Genomic DNA, 18,399 nt, shown 5'->3' on the forward strand with positions numbered 1-18,399 from the left:
AATATATAAATATTTGCAGGTTCAAAATGAAAGAGTTCACTGGCATATCTGAAAACACAAATTTCTAAGTATTGTAATGATTTAAAGGCTACGAGGAATTAAACCAAACCGAACGTTGTCTCCACCTCCAGTCAGCAGACGGCAACGGACGTGAATACATTAATGTTCTAATGGCCCCACTTACTGGTCATAAATAGTAGTACAGGCTAAAATGGGCACAGAATCGTGGCTGTAGTTGAGATGATGAATGTCAGAAAATATCCCCAAGAGCTCAAAGTCCATCAACAAGCCTGTGGTTCACATGAGGGGAGGCGAATACAGCTTTCAAACAAAACTCGATGTGCAGGAAATTAATATTTTTTAGATTCATTTGATTACAATTTACCATGGCCTTAGGAAAAGTCACTGCATCATTGCAAAATATCTATCATTAATGTTATATTCTGCTAAGTAGTGCTTGTATAGTTGATCTGTTAATCAACAGAAACTTAATCGCCATCAAATTTAATAATCAATTCATTCTTAGTCAATTAGTTATTGAACAAAAATACCAAACATCATTGTGTCCAGCTTCTCAAATGTGAGGATTTGTCCCTCTTCTGCATTTTGTGTTATTATATATTTAATGTCTTCTGGATTTAGACTGTTGCCCACACAAAACAAGCAATTTGAATACATCATGTGCACTTTTTAAAAAGATGACTTAATGATTAAACAAAAAATGATCATAAACAATCCAGATGATTATAAGCTAGATGATATTAGGCCTAATATTAAAAGGAGTGGTGGAAGAAGTACTCAGACCTCTTACTTACCAAAAAGTTGCATAAGTAGAAGTACAGAAATAAAATTAAAAAAAAAAAAAAGAAAAAAAGAAGCAAGGTATAAAGTATCAGGAGTAAAAGTATGTACTCAATGGCCCAGTTTCAGATATAACAAGTATTTTAATATCATAGCTGGTGGAGATGGAGCTAAAACTTTTTATATATATAAAATAAAACTTTTCACAACGATACTGTCGTGGATGAATTAGTGGGGTTTAAAGTACTATATTATTCTTTCTAATGCACACTTACAAGTATATGGTAGCACGTACAGTATATGCAGCATGTATACTCGATGTTCTCACTCCTGCTACAGTACAGTAGCCTACTTCCTTTTTACTACGATATTACTCCGTGAATTTAGAGTTAGATGATCTCTCATTTCGCATAACCTATTTTTATTGTTTACATTTTTGTCGTTTTTTGAACGTTTCTGAGTCTCAACAGACAGCTGGAAGCTTTGATTTATGTGACATTTGTCATTTATATGATTATATATTATTTCATTTAGTTTCGATGGTGAGTAAACGACAGTACTCGCGAACCAAACCACGACTATATTTTCCCCGGAAATGGATTTTTGAGATTTCAAAATAAAACTCCTCTTACTTCGTGGTCACGTGACTCCTCTGTTTACAGGCATCCGGAGAAACATGGAGGACACCGCTGGCAGTAATCCCCAATCTCTCGGATTTACAGAGAAATTAAAGTCTTGGCTCTCTTGGTCATGGACTTACGTGTGCTTCATTTGGTTCGGCATGGTGCTGATCATGATATACGTCCTGTGGAGCCCCCTGAAACTGCAGGAAACTCTTACCTCAGGTGAATTAATGCAACTGCTAGCTAGCTATTGTTAGCCTTCGGGTTTAGCTGGCAGCAAACGGGAGCTGCTGGTTTGACAGCTCGTTGTCTGACTGATTCGAGCATAAAAGAGGCGACTTTCTGGTTTGAGTTATGTCGAGTCTTTAAATATCTATCACCAGCTCCTGGCTGTATTATTTTTTAACAGCAGCGTATCTTGCATGTAGTCAAAAATGAGTAGTTTATTGTTGTGTTGTCAAGTGTGCCTCTGATCATCATTTAATCGAGATAACTCACTGTATGTGGCTGCATGTCGCCTGCTGAACTGAACCCTCTGCCGGCAGGTCAGCCCTGGTTGTTTGTAGTTGCAGGTCAGAGCAGAGGACACTAACCTTTCAGAGTTTTGGTTGCATTATGGCACTAAATTTACTGTCTCCTTTTCCCTCTGCTTTCAGCCTCAGTGTTTTTGAATACACTGACCCCCAAATTTTATGTGGCGCTCACTGGAACCTCCTCTCTCATCTCTGGACTCATCCTTGTGAGTTATCGCCTTCATTATTCCTCACACGATGGAATACATGATAAATATTCACACAAAATTAGATGTACTTGCAGGCTGCTGAGCTGACACATTTAGCTACAACTTCTTATATTTTAAATTCCTATTTAGGATGCTGATATTGGACACATGAGTGGAAGCTTTACTATTTAATGCAAGGCTAATGAAACCCGGTGCATTGAGGAACATCAATAGCAGCCTTTGGTCTACTGCAGTCATAGAAATTACATGTTGTCTAGAAGATGGACAGATAGTTTAAGTGGAGTTAAGCAATTGCAACTAAGGCATAACTCGAGTATTCATTGTCTTACATATTTTTTGTAAAACCCGCTGCCACCATATGTGTTCTCACCACAGATATTTGAGTGGTGGTATTTCCGTAAATATGGGACCTCGTTCATTGAACAAGTGTCAGTGAGCCACCTGCGTCCTCTCCTGGGTGGAGTGGAGAGCAGCTCCTCCACCGGTCTGTTCACATCAGTCAATGGAGAGGCAGAGCCGAGGCCCAGTGTGTCAGGTAAATACGTATACGATAGAACTGCAAACTAATACTGCTCATATTACAAACACCAATAACAATGTCGTCCTTTTGGTAGAGTGTAAGGTCTGGAGGAACCCTTTGAATCTGTTCAGAGGAGCAGAATACAACAGGTATGTGTGAATTTCAGACATGTAATTCAGATTTAGCGGTGTTGAATGCATCTAGTAGTACTTCAAATGAATTGTTCATCATGTGAAACTGTGCTCTGCAGATACACCTGGGTAACAGGGAAGGAACCCTTAACATACTATGATATGAACTTGTCTGCTCAAGACCATCAGACCTTCTTTACAGGAGACACTCCGCAGTTAAGGCCAGAAGATGCTGGTGAGTTTTAATCGTCTACAAACAAAAATCCCCAGTTTGATGAGTAGATCAGAAATCAGAGATGTGATATAAACGACTGCTGGCATATTTCCTTGGCAGAGATCTGGTTCTCTGGCTCCGTGTAGATATTCACATTGAAGTGCTTTCTGTTTTTTTGCTGTGGAGTTTTTTGGCTCGGACGTATGCAATGAAACATGTCAGGACTTTAAGGTAAAATGTGTTATATGCTTGAGTTCATCGTCTCGTTACAGTGATGCAGAAAGCCTGGAGAGAGAGAAACCCTCAGGCCAGGATCAGAGCAGCTTACCAGGCCATAGAAATGAATCACGAGTGAGTCCTGCTCCAACACAGTTACATATTCTCTCCATAAATATTGTATCTATGAACATAATACTGTATTTTCTTCAGTACTGTTGTAATGCTCTTAGTAATACATACAATACATTAAGAAGGTCAATGCATTAATATAATCATATTGTGGCCTTTTTATGGGCGCTTACACACTCGAATTATTGCCTTGGTTGCATTGTGTTTTTGACGTGTTTGCGGACATTTCTATTGTCTTTCTGTATGACAGGAAAATATAATGTTGTATGTATGGGCTGTTGAAAATCTGCCCCTTTGTGTCTTACATCTGCGTGTGTGTGCAGATGTGCTGCAGCCTACGTGCTCCTGGCAGAGGAAGAAGCCACAACTATCACAGAAGCTGAACGCCTCTTCAAAAAAGCATTAAGCATCGGTAAGAATGCATTTGAATTTACCTTGATGACAGTAGGACAATAGCCAACTAGTTGATGAGTAACTACGCCCACTTTGAATCCTGCTTGTGCGACATACTTTGCCGCACCCTGTGCAGTGCATCACTTGAGAGTGCACTGTTGTGCAACTCCACATCACACATGAAGTAGAGCAGACAACATCTGTCCACACCCACCTGTGATGAAGGAGGTAATCACAAGCAAAATATTCCGTCAGTGGTTGTCTTCTACAGAAGACCGCAGGACGTAGTGTGACGCTGCTATTTGGGTCTGAGGTCTATTTAGAAGACTTTCTGTCTTATTAATGTTTTCTACATTAAGTGCTTTATATTTTCTGTTTGCCTCCACAGCTGGAAAAGATATCAACTTACTGGTGTACATTAAACGCAGACTGGCAATGTGTGCACGCAAGCTGGGACGGATCAAAGAAGCAGTAAAAATGATGAGAGATGTGAGTTTCCGTCAAAGATGTGCACCTCGTAATGCTGCAGTGTGCAGTTAGTCAAATCACTCATGCCACTGCAGAGGCAACATGTTTGCTGTATTTAAAACAGAAGCAGTACAGTAATAGCAGTAATGTATGGGATCTTATCTCTTTACAGTTAATGAAGGAGTTCCCGCTGTTGGGAATGTTAAATATACACGAAAACCTCTTGGAGGCACTTCTAGAGCTTCAGGCATACGCTGATGTCCAAGCAGTCCTTGCCAAATATGACGGTAAGCCAAGACCCAATAAAAATGTCATTTTCCTGAAGTTTGGACAGAGGTTAGCTTGGAAACGTATGACTTGTGACATGTGACATGTGACATGACCCCAATTTCTTCTGCCATTGTAGACATCAGCTTGCCAAAATCAGCCACTATATGCTACACATCTGCGCTGTTGAAAGCACGGGCTGTATCAGATAAGTATGTTGCACGCCATTGAACTGCACTTGTTTTATATGGCTGCACTAACAGCAGCGTTGAATGACTTTGTGAGCAGTGTTCTGTATGAGCTGTTTCTGTCTCAGGTTCTCTCCAGAGGCCGCGTCACGGCGAGGGCTAAGCACAGCAGAGATTAACGCTGTGGAGGCCATACACAGAGCCGTTGAATTCAATCCACATGTGCCAAAGGTCAGTCGTTACACTCATGGGTGACACGTAGTCTCTGACGGTTGCGGCCTGTGAAAGCCCGCCAATCAATTAAGGGTGTGATATTGTCAGTTGATTGATTCATACGTTAAAATACTGTATATTTTCATCCATGCAGCCGCTGTGCTGTGAGTGCTGTGGGTAGATTTTTTTAATCCCATCTCAGTGTCACATGACACGCAGAACAAACAGGCGAAACATGCAGGTAAACGCTCAGTCGGACAATCAAAGGTGAGTTATGTTGGCAGTAACAGGTGGTGCAACTTAAAAACGGAGCATCTTCTTTGTTAGACATGCTGTATACTGGCTCACCAGCAGGTGTCAGTATAGGTCTGAATACAGTTGCTCATCTTTCATTTTATCAGACCTGTAGTAGCAGATTTAGACCCTAAACCTTGTTTTTATATCTCTATTTGTTTATTCTTTGTCCAGATCAGTGATTTTGATGATGATTTTTTTTGTTTTTATTAATCAAATTAATGGGATACTGCTGTATATTTGATGGGCGTAATCATACTACTGTTACAAGACAATGCAGTATTTTAGGACTCAGACGTGCATCATGTCTTTTTACAGGTAGTTTAGTCTGAATTTCAGATTTGGGTCCCAAGAAAAACTGGAAGTGTAAGACAGATTGGTCACAATTTTGCATAATTGAGCAGCTTTATGTACAGCTGAACCAGGGAGGACTACAGGACTACAACAGGATATCTCTCCGGGCTTTCACATCAGTTCCCACAGGATTAAATGTCACACATGCACACAGAGTCATACACAGCTAGATGCAGCAGAGTTTTGTCTCAGTTTAGCCTTTGTAGTGTGGTGTTGTTTCATCTCATGCACTCCTTTTCTGAGAGAGAGAAAGAGACTCAGTGTTTGTGTGTGTGTGTGTGTGTGTGTGTGTGTGTGTGTGTGTGTGTGTGTGTGTGTGTGTGTGTGTGTGTGTGTGTGTGTGTGTGTGTGTGTGTGGTTGGAAGGGGGAGCGTCAGCCAGCACTTTGATCCAGCCTTTGATTTTAAAGTGAGGGCCCTCATCTTCAGTGTCTTTCCAACTGCTCCCTCCCCACAGTGCCCAGAGGCGGCCATCCTCTCTCCTCTCATCACGTACCCTCATCCCGTTTCTTATCCTCTCATGTTCCCTCATCCCCCGTTTGAGTCCAACAAGAGAGGCTGATGTCGGCTATCAGTGCCAGCTTTATTAAAATGACTTCTGTGGGTTTAGGTGAATCGTTAAATGACATTGTGAAATTTGTAAGACACCTTTCACAGAGGATTATTGATGGGCTCATCTTTCAGCATTTGACTGTTGGGATGGGGGGGGTCGTTGCTTTGTGTTGTCTGGTAAGTCTGAATGATGAGTGCACCTGTGACCGTAGCCTTTTTAGACACGGGCTGGCCTGTTGCCCCTTAAAGTAGGATCTGCAAAGGGCTTTTGCCCAAAAGTTCTGTCCTCTGCTGTAGATTTAAGTGAATCTTTGCTCTTCTTTTTCTTCTTCTTCTTCAGCATGACCTGATTGAGAAGGCGTGGCTGATTCTGATGAGCTATCCATAAGTTGCTTATATCATGCAGCTTTGTTATAGCCATAAACATAATGTTAGAATCGGCCAGAGGGATAGTTTGACATTTTTGGAAATACACGTATTTGCTTCTGCAGAGAGTCAGATGAGAAGCGTGATACCACTCTGTGTCTGTGTGCTTGATATAGTCTACCATCAGCAGCCCGTTAGCTTAGCTTAGCATGAAGACTGGAGCAAAAGTGTATGAATAGCATGTAGTGGTTTTTTGTGCTGTTTCATTCAGGCCCATAACCCTTCTTAAAACCATAACATGTTTTTGTTGAAATTGACAGTTTTTTATGCTAATGCTAAGATAAGCTAACCAGCTAGTGGCTGCAGCTTCGTATTTGCTGCACACTCAGAGTGGTATCAGTCTTCTCATCTGACTCTCGACAAGAAGGCGAATAAATGTGTTTCCCAAGATAATTCTGAAGCGTCATAGCAAAACGTTTTCCTGAGCGTAGTGGCGTTTTCAAAGGGAAACAGTGAGTCCCATATCATTTCAAGTTATATCCTCATATACGTTACGAGCAAAAAGAAATAATAATTAAGCAAGATATTAATGAAAAAACTCTGTCAGTGTAAGGTGCCAGGAGATGCATCAAAGGTGACTCAATAACAAAGCTTGTGTGTGTGTTTGTGTTGCTATAGAGAAGCTGTACCAGATACTTCTGTTGCACTGAACTGGAACAAGCAGAGGAGAGCAGCTTTGGCAAATCCGTGTGTTAGTGTTTTTTTCTAAGTTTCTCATCCGTCATCCTTGTATCCGTTGGCTGCCGTGTAGTAAGTGTAAAGAAATCGTCATGTGTCAGGATGGTTGCCAGTTGGGCCTCTGGACCAGAAGGATAAATCTGATTGTCTCCGCCCTCATTACCAGCACTCAGGTGACCTTGAGAGAGAACTTTGACCCCAAATTTCTCCAGTTGAACTGCTCAACAGATCAGACAGGGGTTGTCCGGGGTACCTTTCCAGGTGTGAATGTGTGTTTCTGTGAATGTAAACAGGTCAAAAATCAGCCCAGTGGCCAACAGTGAATGCACAATGCTGGGTCAAGCATTACGTGTGTGGGTGTGTTATCAAGCATGCCATGGAGATTACATATGAATATCATGCTAGGCTACGTCACATGAGCTAATTCAAACTGCTCATAAAAAGCTACACGCACACACATTAAATCCACATCCACACATGTTTCAGTCTGTTTCAGTGCTGCCCTCCTATCACATGACCCCTTTTTCCCTATCCTCTTGTCCTTCTCCATTCATCCTCCTCCCCTTTGTTCATTTTTGTTTTCCTCTCTTCATCTTCTTGTCCTTCTCTATTTATCCTCCTCCCCTTTCTCCTCCTCCTCCACTCTTTTCTCCATCTGTCCGTCCATTCTAATCAGCTGTGGTTAAGAAACTGACAGTTTGCCTGATGCTTGGACGGCTGATCAAGTGTTCCTGCTATCTGAATCTGCCGTTCATTTACACGACCACTTCAGTTCATGCACATTTCATTTTGAAGCCGCCTGGGTCACCTGATCCCATCTACCTTGCTAGTTTGCTCCACTTTAGAAGGCAGTTTCTCATCTCACCCCATTCTGGTTGACGTGGTCTCATCTGCATGCCTGTCGTGGCTCAAAAATGCGGACCTTTGCTTGGTTTACATCTGAAATTGGCTTTTTGGTTTGTAAATTGAGACAGAGAAGCAGTCCTGGGTTTGTTCTGGATTAAGATGGATGAGGTTTGATGCAGTCAAGGAAAAGGGGGGAGGTATAAACGCTGTGAGTTTTCTGCCACTGTCCGGTCTCTCAGTGGAGGCTGAAGTAGCAGTGTTTACTGACTGTATGAAATTCTTAATCTTTGTTTGCATTTATAACCCCAGCACCTGTTTGTCTTAATGTTCTTTCACGGTATGTTTGTCTGACCCTTATGGAGCAACTACAAGGCTGATGTCATTGTTGCCTGTGTGTGCCATTGTGGGAGGCAGAGTGCTGCAGATTAGAATCAGAAGGCAGTTTATGAGTTATGCTCTGGGCTTATGACTACCCAGGGATAAAAGCAGAACACATGAAACTCAATCCCTTCATCAAAGAGGTGACGGGGAGTGGAGAAGCAGACCGAAGAATGGGGTGGGGGTAGGCCAGCACAGAGGACTGAGGTGTCACCAGGTCTAATGCCGTGGCATGCGAGGAAGGACAGCTGAGCAGCCAGCCTCTCTAAATGGTTAATCTTAATCTTAAAACACAAGAGGACCCAGACCTACATGGGTGCCACATATAGTGGTGGTTCTTTATTAACAACAGACCAATAAAGAGGTAGAAATATGTGTAGAACTGTAAAGTATTTACCGTTATCTGTCAAATGTCCAGTTTTAACCAAAATAACATACTAAACACATCAAAATGATCAAATGTGAAGTTCAAGATTGGGCCCCATGCATGTGTTAAATAAAATCCATGCTATTTTATCAGTTGTGGCAGTTGTGTTGTGCTGTACAACAGAGAGGTGTTAGGTTTCCTCTTGAGCTGGCTGGCTGCCTCAGCGCTACAGCCGGGGGTGTGGGGAATGGTGAAAGGTTCGCACTCAGAAGAAAGGAGGCCGAACTGGTGAGGAGGATGAAGGTGGACAGTCAGATGTCTTGGCTGGAGCAGAGAGAGAGCTGATTTAAGTAAGTCAGACAGGATAAGTGAGAAGGGCAAACAAGCAGCTTCTGGTTGCCTCTGGCTGCCGATCGTTGTAATGACTGCGGTGGATGTTGGGATGGAAAGAGGCTAGAAGACAGGACAGTTTACTAGAATGGTTGAGTGGAGGGTTTACACCTGTTGGGTGGTTGCGTGCTTGATGGGAGGGTGAGAGATTCAGAGGGTGGCGAGTGAGGAACAGACAGCATGCCGCCTGGCAAATGGTCAGGACAGAGCAGGATATACAGATATATTTAATGAATATGGCCGCAGCACAGGGACAGTTTGAACATGTGATAAAGAGGACAGTATTATTCAGTTATTATTATTATTCAGTTGACATGAGTGTGCACCATTATCAGACAGTGGAAGTGAGAGGAAAAGGAGGATGAGTAACTGCAGATTAGCAGTAATGTGGTTTTGTTCAAGCGGGTGTGTGTGTGTGTGTGTGTGTGTGTGTGTGTGTGTGTGTGTGTGTGTGTGTGTGTGTGTGTGTGTGTGTGTGTGTGTGTGTGTGTGTGAAGGTCAGGACAGTTAGAAACAAGTCTAAACATCTACAGCCATGCTCACAGTGCTGTGAGGTTGGTACAGTGTGGTGCTTTGAGCTAAATGCTAACATCAGTATGCTAACATGCTCTAAATCAGTGGTTCCCAACCTTTTTTCCTTGAAGCCCCCCTTGCCTGTGTCAGACTTTTATTTGCAAAAATAAACAGCAGTTGTAGGTTTTTGTTCTTATCCAATTGGGTGTGTTGTTGGGATTTTATACATTTAATGTGAACAAATAAAATTTTGGTAACCTCAGCGCAGATAAAATTGTGCGGACCCCTTGTGATCTCTGGTGCCCCCCAGTGGGGGGCGTGGACCCCAGGTTGGGAACCACTGCTCTAAATAACAACACCAACGGGGGTGGGGATCACAGAGTGACTCACAATATGATGCCGTACTTGGCCACAATAATAACAGTATCACGATACAGTGATTCTGCGATATTTGATATATTGCAAGAGAATCATCTGCGATACATCACGATGTCTCTGGAACTGAAGGCAACACCCCCTCCCCCAATGTGCTAACATGATACAATTAGCTAATTAGCACCAAACACAAAGTACAGTTTTGCATTGTCAGTCGTTTTGCAGGTATTTGATCATAAACCAAAGTATTGGACCAATTGAAAATATGAACTGATGATGACATTAGAGGAAAAAAAGGGATCATCAGAGTTCTTACAATTTATCCAAAGGAGAACATGAATGTGCCAAATTTCACAACAATCCACCCAATAACTATTATTTCAGTCTTTGCCAAAGTGGTCTGAATGACCGACCCACCGAACTAAGTGAAGCAGGTAACCAGTCTGAGTCCTGGGATCCAGGCTCATATTTTGAAAGCTAAAGGAGCATGAATGAGGATTGGCAAAACACGGGGAAGAGCCAGGTCGAAGAGTCTGCTGTGATCATGAGGGCGAGAGCGGAGAAAGAGGGTAAGGCAGGGGGAGATGGGTGAAGCAGCATGGTCTGGCTGGTTAGATGGATGGATGGCTGGCTGGCTGAGCCTGTGACCATGGAAGGGATTAGACAGGATTAGCTGTGGGGTAACCTTCCCAAAGTGTCAGTCTGAGATCCAGAGCGCTGTGAAGCTGGCTGCCTGGGAATCCAGCCCAGGGGGCCCCAGTCCCGCACATGGGCTTTGTTTAACACAGACTCATGCCACACTGGACACCACAGACATAAAGAGCATAGAGTGGCAGGTTCATCAAAGTCAATATACACCTTAATGACTTATCCATGGACTGAGCTTGATCAAAAATATCCTGTAAATTGCAGTACACAGTATGCTCATGTTGTTATTTCGAGATGCTCGTTCGCTGTTATCTCAGACAGCATACCTGTTCTATAGGTTGTAACTCTGGGATGTGGGCCTTTGTCAGCACAGTGAACCTACTGACTCACTGGGACAAACTTACACAGGAGGGAAAGAGAGGAGGGGTGAGCGGGGGGTGTTACACATTCATGGAATGAACGTACTGTACTGTAACAATAACACACACTCGGACAGCTTTGGAAAGCATTTCCCACCCACCTTGAACAATTGCAAAATAAGGCCGTCAACAAATATCTCATATGAAGAAAATATGTTTTCAGTCCGCAGGGAGGAGTTGCACAATAGAATAAGTGAAGTGGTGACTGAAAAACAAGCAGAAGATATGAATGAAAGCGTTAAAGCTGCTCAAATTCATTTCTGGCCACAAGGGGGCAGAAAAAAACCTACATCAGCAGAATTCAGGCTTATGTTTGCCTCTTCTTTGTCTGCTAAATGTAGTAATGTAAATATTCATTAAAGTTGGGCCTCTTTTCCTCACTGAATGTCTTATTTCGAGTACGAAGACATGAAACAAATGCTTCCAAATGAGTGCAAACGATGGACGTGGTATTGATCTTAGCCCACCAGTCTCTGAGCCAGCTGAGGTGCTTTTTTGCATGTTCCACTTTGTTGGACATGTAGTATGCAACTATCTTGTGTGACTTCAAGTGGTGTAAGGACCTGACAATGGTTACAGTATTTATGAGGCAGAGTTGACAAGAGAACTGTACTCAATAGAAATATTTCACAAAAAACATGCTTGTTCTCACTTTAGCTGACTGCTTTGGAGGCAGAGGACAGTAACTAAATGGAGCAGATTTGCTCTTGTTAATAGCTGAATCTAGACTAGCCACTCAAGGCACTGTGGTGTATACTTACCAGAGCTCTTGTATTTCTTCCTCTTCCTGTGTGCAGTACTTATTGGAGATGAAGAGCCTGATTCTGCCTCCAGAGCACATCTTGAAGAGGGGTGACAGCGAGGCAGTGGCATATGCTTTCTTCCACCTGCAGCACTGGAAGAGGGCAGAGGGAGCCTTAAACCTACTACACTGCACCTGGGAGGGCAGTATGTATCACCAACACTTCTTCTTTTCTTGTTTAACGTAAAGGATTTGTTATCATTCCAGTTGTGAAGAGCCGAGCCATCACAGACCCGATGCATCTTCCCTATGTGCTACTCTTCATTTGTAAATTGTGTGTCATAGGTCTTGTATGCACAGCACACCCACAGAAATCCTCTGCTTGTTATTATACAGGGATGAGATCATCGCTCACGCAAAGCACAGGAGGAATGTTATTGTTACACTTTATTAGGATGTTCGCATCTTGTCAGTCTGTATAATATCCCGCTGCTTAAACCATTTACTGAAAATTGTGTCAGCTGTTTTAAACACTGTACCGATAAGTCACATTTGGTTTGTTCTTCATCTTACTTCAACCTCCTCTTTGCACCTTTGTCTGTCTTTACAGCCTTCCGGATAATTCCCTACCCACTGGAGAAGGGTCACCTGTTTTACCCCTACCCAGGATGCACAGAAACAGCAGATAGGGAACTGCTGCCCTGTAAGTCCAGCAGCCAAAGCCTACGTGCAGTCCATGAATGTACTCCATTGCTCCCAATTCGTTTGTGTGATTAATTGTCCTCTAGTTATTTAGACCATTGTGTTTTCTTCTTCTTTATCTGCCCTGGTAATGACTTGTTTTTCTGGCTGCTGCTCCAGCGTTCCACGAGGTGTCTGTGTACCCAAAGAAAGAGCTCCCCTTCTTCATCCTCTTCACAGCAGGCCTTTGCTCTTTCACTGCCATGCTGGCCATGCTCACACATCAGTTCCCTGAACTCATGGGTGTCTTTGCCAAAGCAGTAAGTACCTAAACTACACATCTCACCTCAAAAGTTGCTAAAATGTAGATGTTGATTCGGATAGTCGGCTTTGTGTCTTCACACCAGCTTCACTGAGACTTGTGTGTAAGTTGGCTGAGTGGTTAATCTCTGATTGGGTCTTTTTTCTATCTGTGCTTTAAATACATGTTGTTTGTGACCTGAACCCTTTAACCCCTGTGGTAATCGCTGCCTTCCATCACTGACAGTAACACTGGAGGCTCATGGGAGTCGTAGGCCTGTAGAGTCTGTCCAAAACAAGCTGTTCAACCTACGATATCAGTGACCACAGCTGAATAATGGAGCTTATCACCGTAGCAAACATAACAGCGTAGCTTCCAGCCTTATAGATTCAGAAACTTTAAAGGCGTGCATGGCTTCCTTTGACTGTTTATTTATTATGGAAGCGTTATCTGTTTTAGCCAGTTTGGCAAACTCCTTACTTGGGCTAATCCTTTGTTTATGGTCACCCTGTTTATTAAGGCCTGTCTATATAGACTTGTAGCAAACACAAGGCCACAGAGAACATCTAGTGCTCTTCCTTTTGTTATGGGAAAGATTGAGTCCAGATAGGATTTTTACAGCAGCCCCCAAGCCTGGTTTGTGTAATGTTCACATGGAGTGCATGAAATCCATTGAGGGGGGAACACAGAGGTCTTCACTGCCTTCTGAGGAAAAACAGATTATTCTGACTCTGCTGCTTTTGAACAAGGCAGGACGGTGGTGGCGGTGGCAGCCTGCCTGTCCTTTTATTTATGGATAGCAGACATGTACAGCGTAGTAGTTGAATATGTTTCATATATTAAATGGGATTAGAGGAGTACTTGATTTGCACTTGTCTGGCCAGGCTGATATGTCCACTTATGAGACTATTAAAGTGTCAAGTGTATCAAGCACACCTCACGTAGTTTCTCAGAGACACCATATTGTAATATTTTAGAAGACATTTTGCTGTTACCACCTTACTTAAATCACTATCATGTGCATTTGAAATGCTCTATTATACACATACCCAATCCTAGATCTTAATCTTAGATCTAAGTGGATATAAACGGCTGGTGATCATAAAAACAGGTGGTTGAGTTTCTCCTTCCAGGTTCAAAGTCCTGAGACGAGTTTGTCAGATTTGTTAGAGAATCACGAAATTGTGATTGCTCCTATTTCATAACTGACAAAAGAAAATAAAAATATAGTGAAAATGTGCTGCTGAGATACATTTGGATTACTTGTTAATACAGTTTCAAATACAGCCCTGTCCATTGAACAGGAAGTGCAGTGGTTGCATAGGAGATCCATTCACCTCCTTTCATGATAATGGATTGGTGTGAGTGCCAGCCATCGAGTTATCCTATTGGTTCATGCAGTTGCTACCTGCTATTGTCACAAATGACAATTTGTACAGGGAAACAATGTGTGATAATGATCAAAAATAAGCAAATAATGTTAAAATATACATCATTTGTGATGGTAATTTTGTCTTATTACGACAGATTATCCTATGAGAGTCTTCGCTCTTGTTGTTAGATCATACATCATAAATCAGTTTCAAAGGATAATGATCATCCAGTTTTAAGTATCTTTTGCCTTTTGCTAATTTTATCTATAAATGATTAGTGACAAAAGTAAAAAGAAAAAAAAACAGATAAGGTCTATTTCCTTTCGTCTGTTTGTTACTTGGAGACAGAAAGGGAAACCAAAAGAATGAACATGATTGATTTCATGTATAAAAGTGTGTTGACATCTAAATCATGGATAATATAAAGTTTATCCTCAGATATGGTGAATATATTGGACTGTGAGCACTGTTTCTGCAAACAAAAGTGATAAAACTCGGATAACGCTGCTTTGGCTTTCTCTTCCTTGTACTGGAAAGCTTCTGGATTATATGTGTAAATATGTTCAGCTGTGAACCGCCCTGCTGCAACTCAAAACCAAGATCAGTCCTCCTAAAGGCACACCTGTCCTGGTTCCAGACAGGACAACAGGCTGTGCAGGTGCATGCTCTTAGAAACACCTCAAACTTAGGTTTATGGTGGACTGTATTGGAGTATTGGTTCCAGTTTAACCTCTTTTTCTTTCTCCTCAGTTTTCTTAATCAAAAGTAATAGTTTCTCTTTCCTTTTGAGTCACAATTATGGTAAATGACGGAGTGTTTCACCCCAGAATATAAAAGTTCTATAACATCGTTTTAGTACTTCATAACTATTGTGGATTTATTGAAGTGTGTTGCTTAAACATTATCTGAGAAAGGGTGGGAAGAGGTTCAGCAGAAGGCTCATTGTGCTCTTTCTTCCTTTCAGTTCTTCAGCACACTCTTTGCACCCCTGGGTTTCTTTGCAGACAAGATGGAAAGCTTCATGCCGTCCAGTTTTTGGCACCAGCTGACTCGGATCTGACCCCATCTCACACACCCACCCACACACACACACACACACACACACACACACACACACCCCGATACAACTCCAAACCCTCAGACAAAAAGTGTTTGCTCTCCTGTCTTCAGCATTACCGTCCACTTGCTGCATTGTTACTGATTATGTTAGCTGAGGTTGTATCAACACGCCAATACCACTCTTAAGATGCTCTCCCACACTGTTCCAGCACTTTTTCCAAGACCACATTTAGTGAATACCATTTGCAACAATTTCACAGGGTCATTCGCTGGTCATGATGTTAGCACTGAGCAATTTAAAGTTTTTCAAGTATCCCACAAAGCCTGGCTGCACATTTTTTGAACACAAATCAAATTAGGAATTTTTCAGAGGTCCTCCTCTGTTCCATCACAGTAATAAACTGAGTCATGAAAAAGCTGAAACTGCATGTTTTTAATGCTCCTCTAACTGTCTACTGAGATGAGTTTGAGCCAGTTTGGTACTGACAACAGCAAGCAGAGACAAACATGTACATGATGGATGTCTCTTGTAGAATATTTTTCCCCGCTCAATTATTCATGCGCATCAGAAAGATCCCATCAGGCATTTGGGATAGGAGCCTATGTGTCCTATCTCAGCCCTCCGTGCCCTGCAGACATCCAGCGGGGCAGATTTAAAAGTCTGTAAGGCCTCCTAAAAACAGAGCAGTGATTTACTGCCACGAAGTGCCTGCAGTGTATACAACGCCTCTGCAGTTCAACAGTTGTTACCATGGCATGACACCTCAGCACTACATCACTGGGGCAACCGCGGCTCTTGCAACATTGAGATGTAAGGGGATCATCACTGGTCACAGTTGAGCCTTTCATGGCATAACTCATTTGTGCTGATTGCACTGCAGAATGTTTTAAGTCAGCGTGTTGGTCAGTTTCTCCCGTCGCCAAACAAAAATGAAAGAGGCGGTCGTCAGACGAGCCGTGTTTTTACGTGTATATCGAATATTGAATTTCACAAAAAAAGTTTTTACGCCCCTGCTTGAGATGGTTTTTGCCTTTTTTGAAAATGCATTTAAGGGAAGATGTAAACACCTTTTCTGAATAAGTTCTGTCGTAGCGAACGTTGAACTCACATGATTGATCAGCTGTTTCCGCTCCAAGAGAAGAAGAAGAGGGAGCTGTTTCACCTGAAAAGATGGCTGGTAGAAGCAACGGTGTGCGTGGACCTCGTTGTTCCACACACACATACGAATCCTACCCTGTCTCTGATTTGCTTACTCTGATATTCTTACCCTAACCCTAACCAATCATCACTCCTCGTGCTTAAACCCAACCAACGAAGGCATCGAGTACCAGCCATTCAGAGGCAGATTTGTAATGAAGCATTCGATACCTTCTCTTCTTTGAGGTTTATTGGCATTTGGCAATCAACTGGTTTAGTTTCCAGCTCGCAACCTCTTCTTCTTCTTCTTCTTCTTCTTCTTCTTCTTCTTCTTCTTCTTCTTCTTCTTCTTCATTACAACCATGTGTAAAGTAGCCTGTATGGCAAACTTCTGACGAAACTGCTCCTTTCTCCTCTCTCATTTGCTCCAGCCCAATCAATGGAAATGCATCTAATTTGCATTTTCTCTTTTTTTTCTTTTTTGTGAAACTTCATGTTTGCTTCAAAACGCAGCTACTTGGAATCAGCTGGCACACGTAACGTAACCGCAGCTGAAATACACAAGGTTACAGTAGTTCTAAATACACTGTATTAGAGTTCTTTAATGAGTGACATTTAGCCCGATGAGCCCTCAGAGAAACAGAAAAATGGGTAGAATGAACAGACATGCACAGATGTATTGTACAAAGTAAGAATTATTTTACTTTCTGTGTACAAAGATGTTGACTGTGTCTGTTCATTTTGCCAGAAAGGGAACTTGTGTTGATTCTGCTGTAACCGGTTTGAGTCTGAACAAACTAAACAAGCTGAGACACCATTGTTACCTTGCTGTAAAGTTTTAAGTGAAAACTGGCTGATAATGTAATAACCTGTCAGTGCCTGGTTTGAAATCGTAACAAAGCCTGTAAATGTAATTTAATTTACATTCTTTTAATTATTGAGGTTTATTAAAAAAGAAAACATTTACGGATCAAAGTATAGTATGTTAAACAACTTAGTCGAGGATGATGATAGTATGATGCCACATCGTCCCAACTTTTTATTACATTAACATATTTATTACATTTCAAACCACTTAAGGCAGACATGTTTACTACACTGTTACCACACAGTTATTACATTATTGGTGGCTGCAACAATTTGGAATTCATGTCCCATGATGTACTTTAAGTGACATTATACTGACCACTCCTCAAGTGACAAAGTGCCTTTTAGTACATCAAATCATAAAACACCAATTTGGCATTTCAAGTTCAGCGGCAACTCTGTTCAACTTTGACAGATCAAATCTGATAAATAGATGCCTTCAGACATTTGGATTCATAACGGAATTACCAGATAGAGCAGCCGAGCAACAATGGCAGACATACTTGTGAAAAAGTAGAAAATGACAAGCTGGGTATGACAAAACAGCACAAAATGTGTGTTATTCCAGTTTATTTTCAGTTTCTAAACTGCAAAGATTCTGTTTGACATTTCACTCTGACCTGTAATGTTTGTCTGTTTAAGTTTGTGACACTTGAAATGTCTAATAGCGTGCAGCCAAAATGTAACAGCACATGCTGAAGACAGGGGAATGTTTGAACAGATGTAACTACCCTTGGATGAGTTTGAAAGCAAAACTCAAAATAAATTACTCTTTCTGTGCATTTTCCTTCTGTGGTGTTTGTTTTTGTTTTGTTCCGGGGCCCCTCTGCTTTCTGAATTGGTATTTTCTGAGTTCATATGTAGACACTGAAAACTTGCTTGTACCTGCGCTCAGACAAAACAAAATGGGGCTGTAAAGAACATTTTTGTCTGATCAAAAACAATTACAATTGATAATCTCCAAAGCAAACTATGCTGTAGTATACTGATGGATTTCATTTCCCTTCATCTTTCAAAATCACTCCTGTATTGAAAAGGAGCTGCTGTCTTGTTCAAGGACAAACGACTCATTCTGCCACCCTGCTGCTCCT

The 18,399-nt window shown here is 41.9% G+C and overlaps 1 protein-coding gene across 1 annotated transcript; it reads left to right on the forward strand.

Moving 5' to 3' along the window:
* Positions 1–1,471: 1,471 nt before the first annotated feature.
* Positions 1,472–18,090, forward strand: st7l (suppression of tumorigenicity 7 like). Its single transcript, XM_070959182.1, has 15 exons — positions 1,472–1,646; positions 2,081–2,163; positions 2,542–2,701; positions 2,781–2,835; positions 2,937–3,052; positions 3,304–3,382; positions 3,703–3,791; positions 4,161–4,261; positions 4,413–4,527; positions 4,647–4,719; positions 4,824–4,926; positions 11,945–12,095; positions 12,500–12,592; positions 12,751–12,890; positions 15,209–18,090. Exons 1-15 carry the CDS (start codon positions 1,478–1,480, stop codon positions 15,302–15,304), a joined length of 1,623 nt encoding a protein of 540 aa, XP_070815283.1. The 5' UTR covers positions 1,472–1,477; the 3' UTR covers positions 15,305–18,090.
* Positions 18,091–18,399: the final 309 nt, after the last annotated feature.

The sequence above is a fragment of the Chaetodon trifascialis genome, chromosome 3, assembly GCF_039877785.1.
Source record: "Chaetodon trifascialis isolate fChaTrf1 chromosome 3, fChaTrf1.hap1, whole genome shotgun sequence".
Classification (NCBI taxonomy): Eukaryota; Metazoa; Chordata; class Actinopteri; order Chaetodontiformes; family Chaetodontidae; genus Chaetodon; species Chaetodon trifascialis.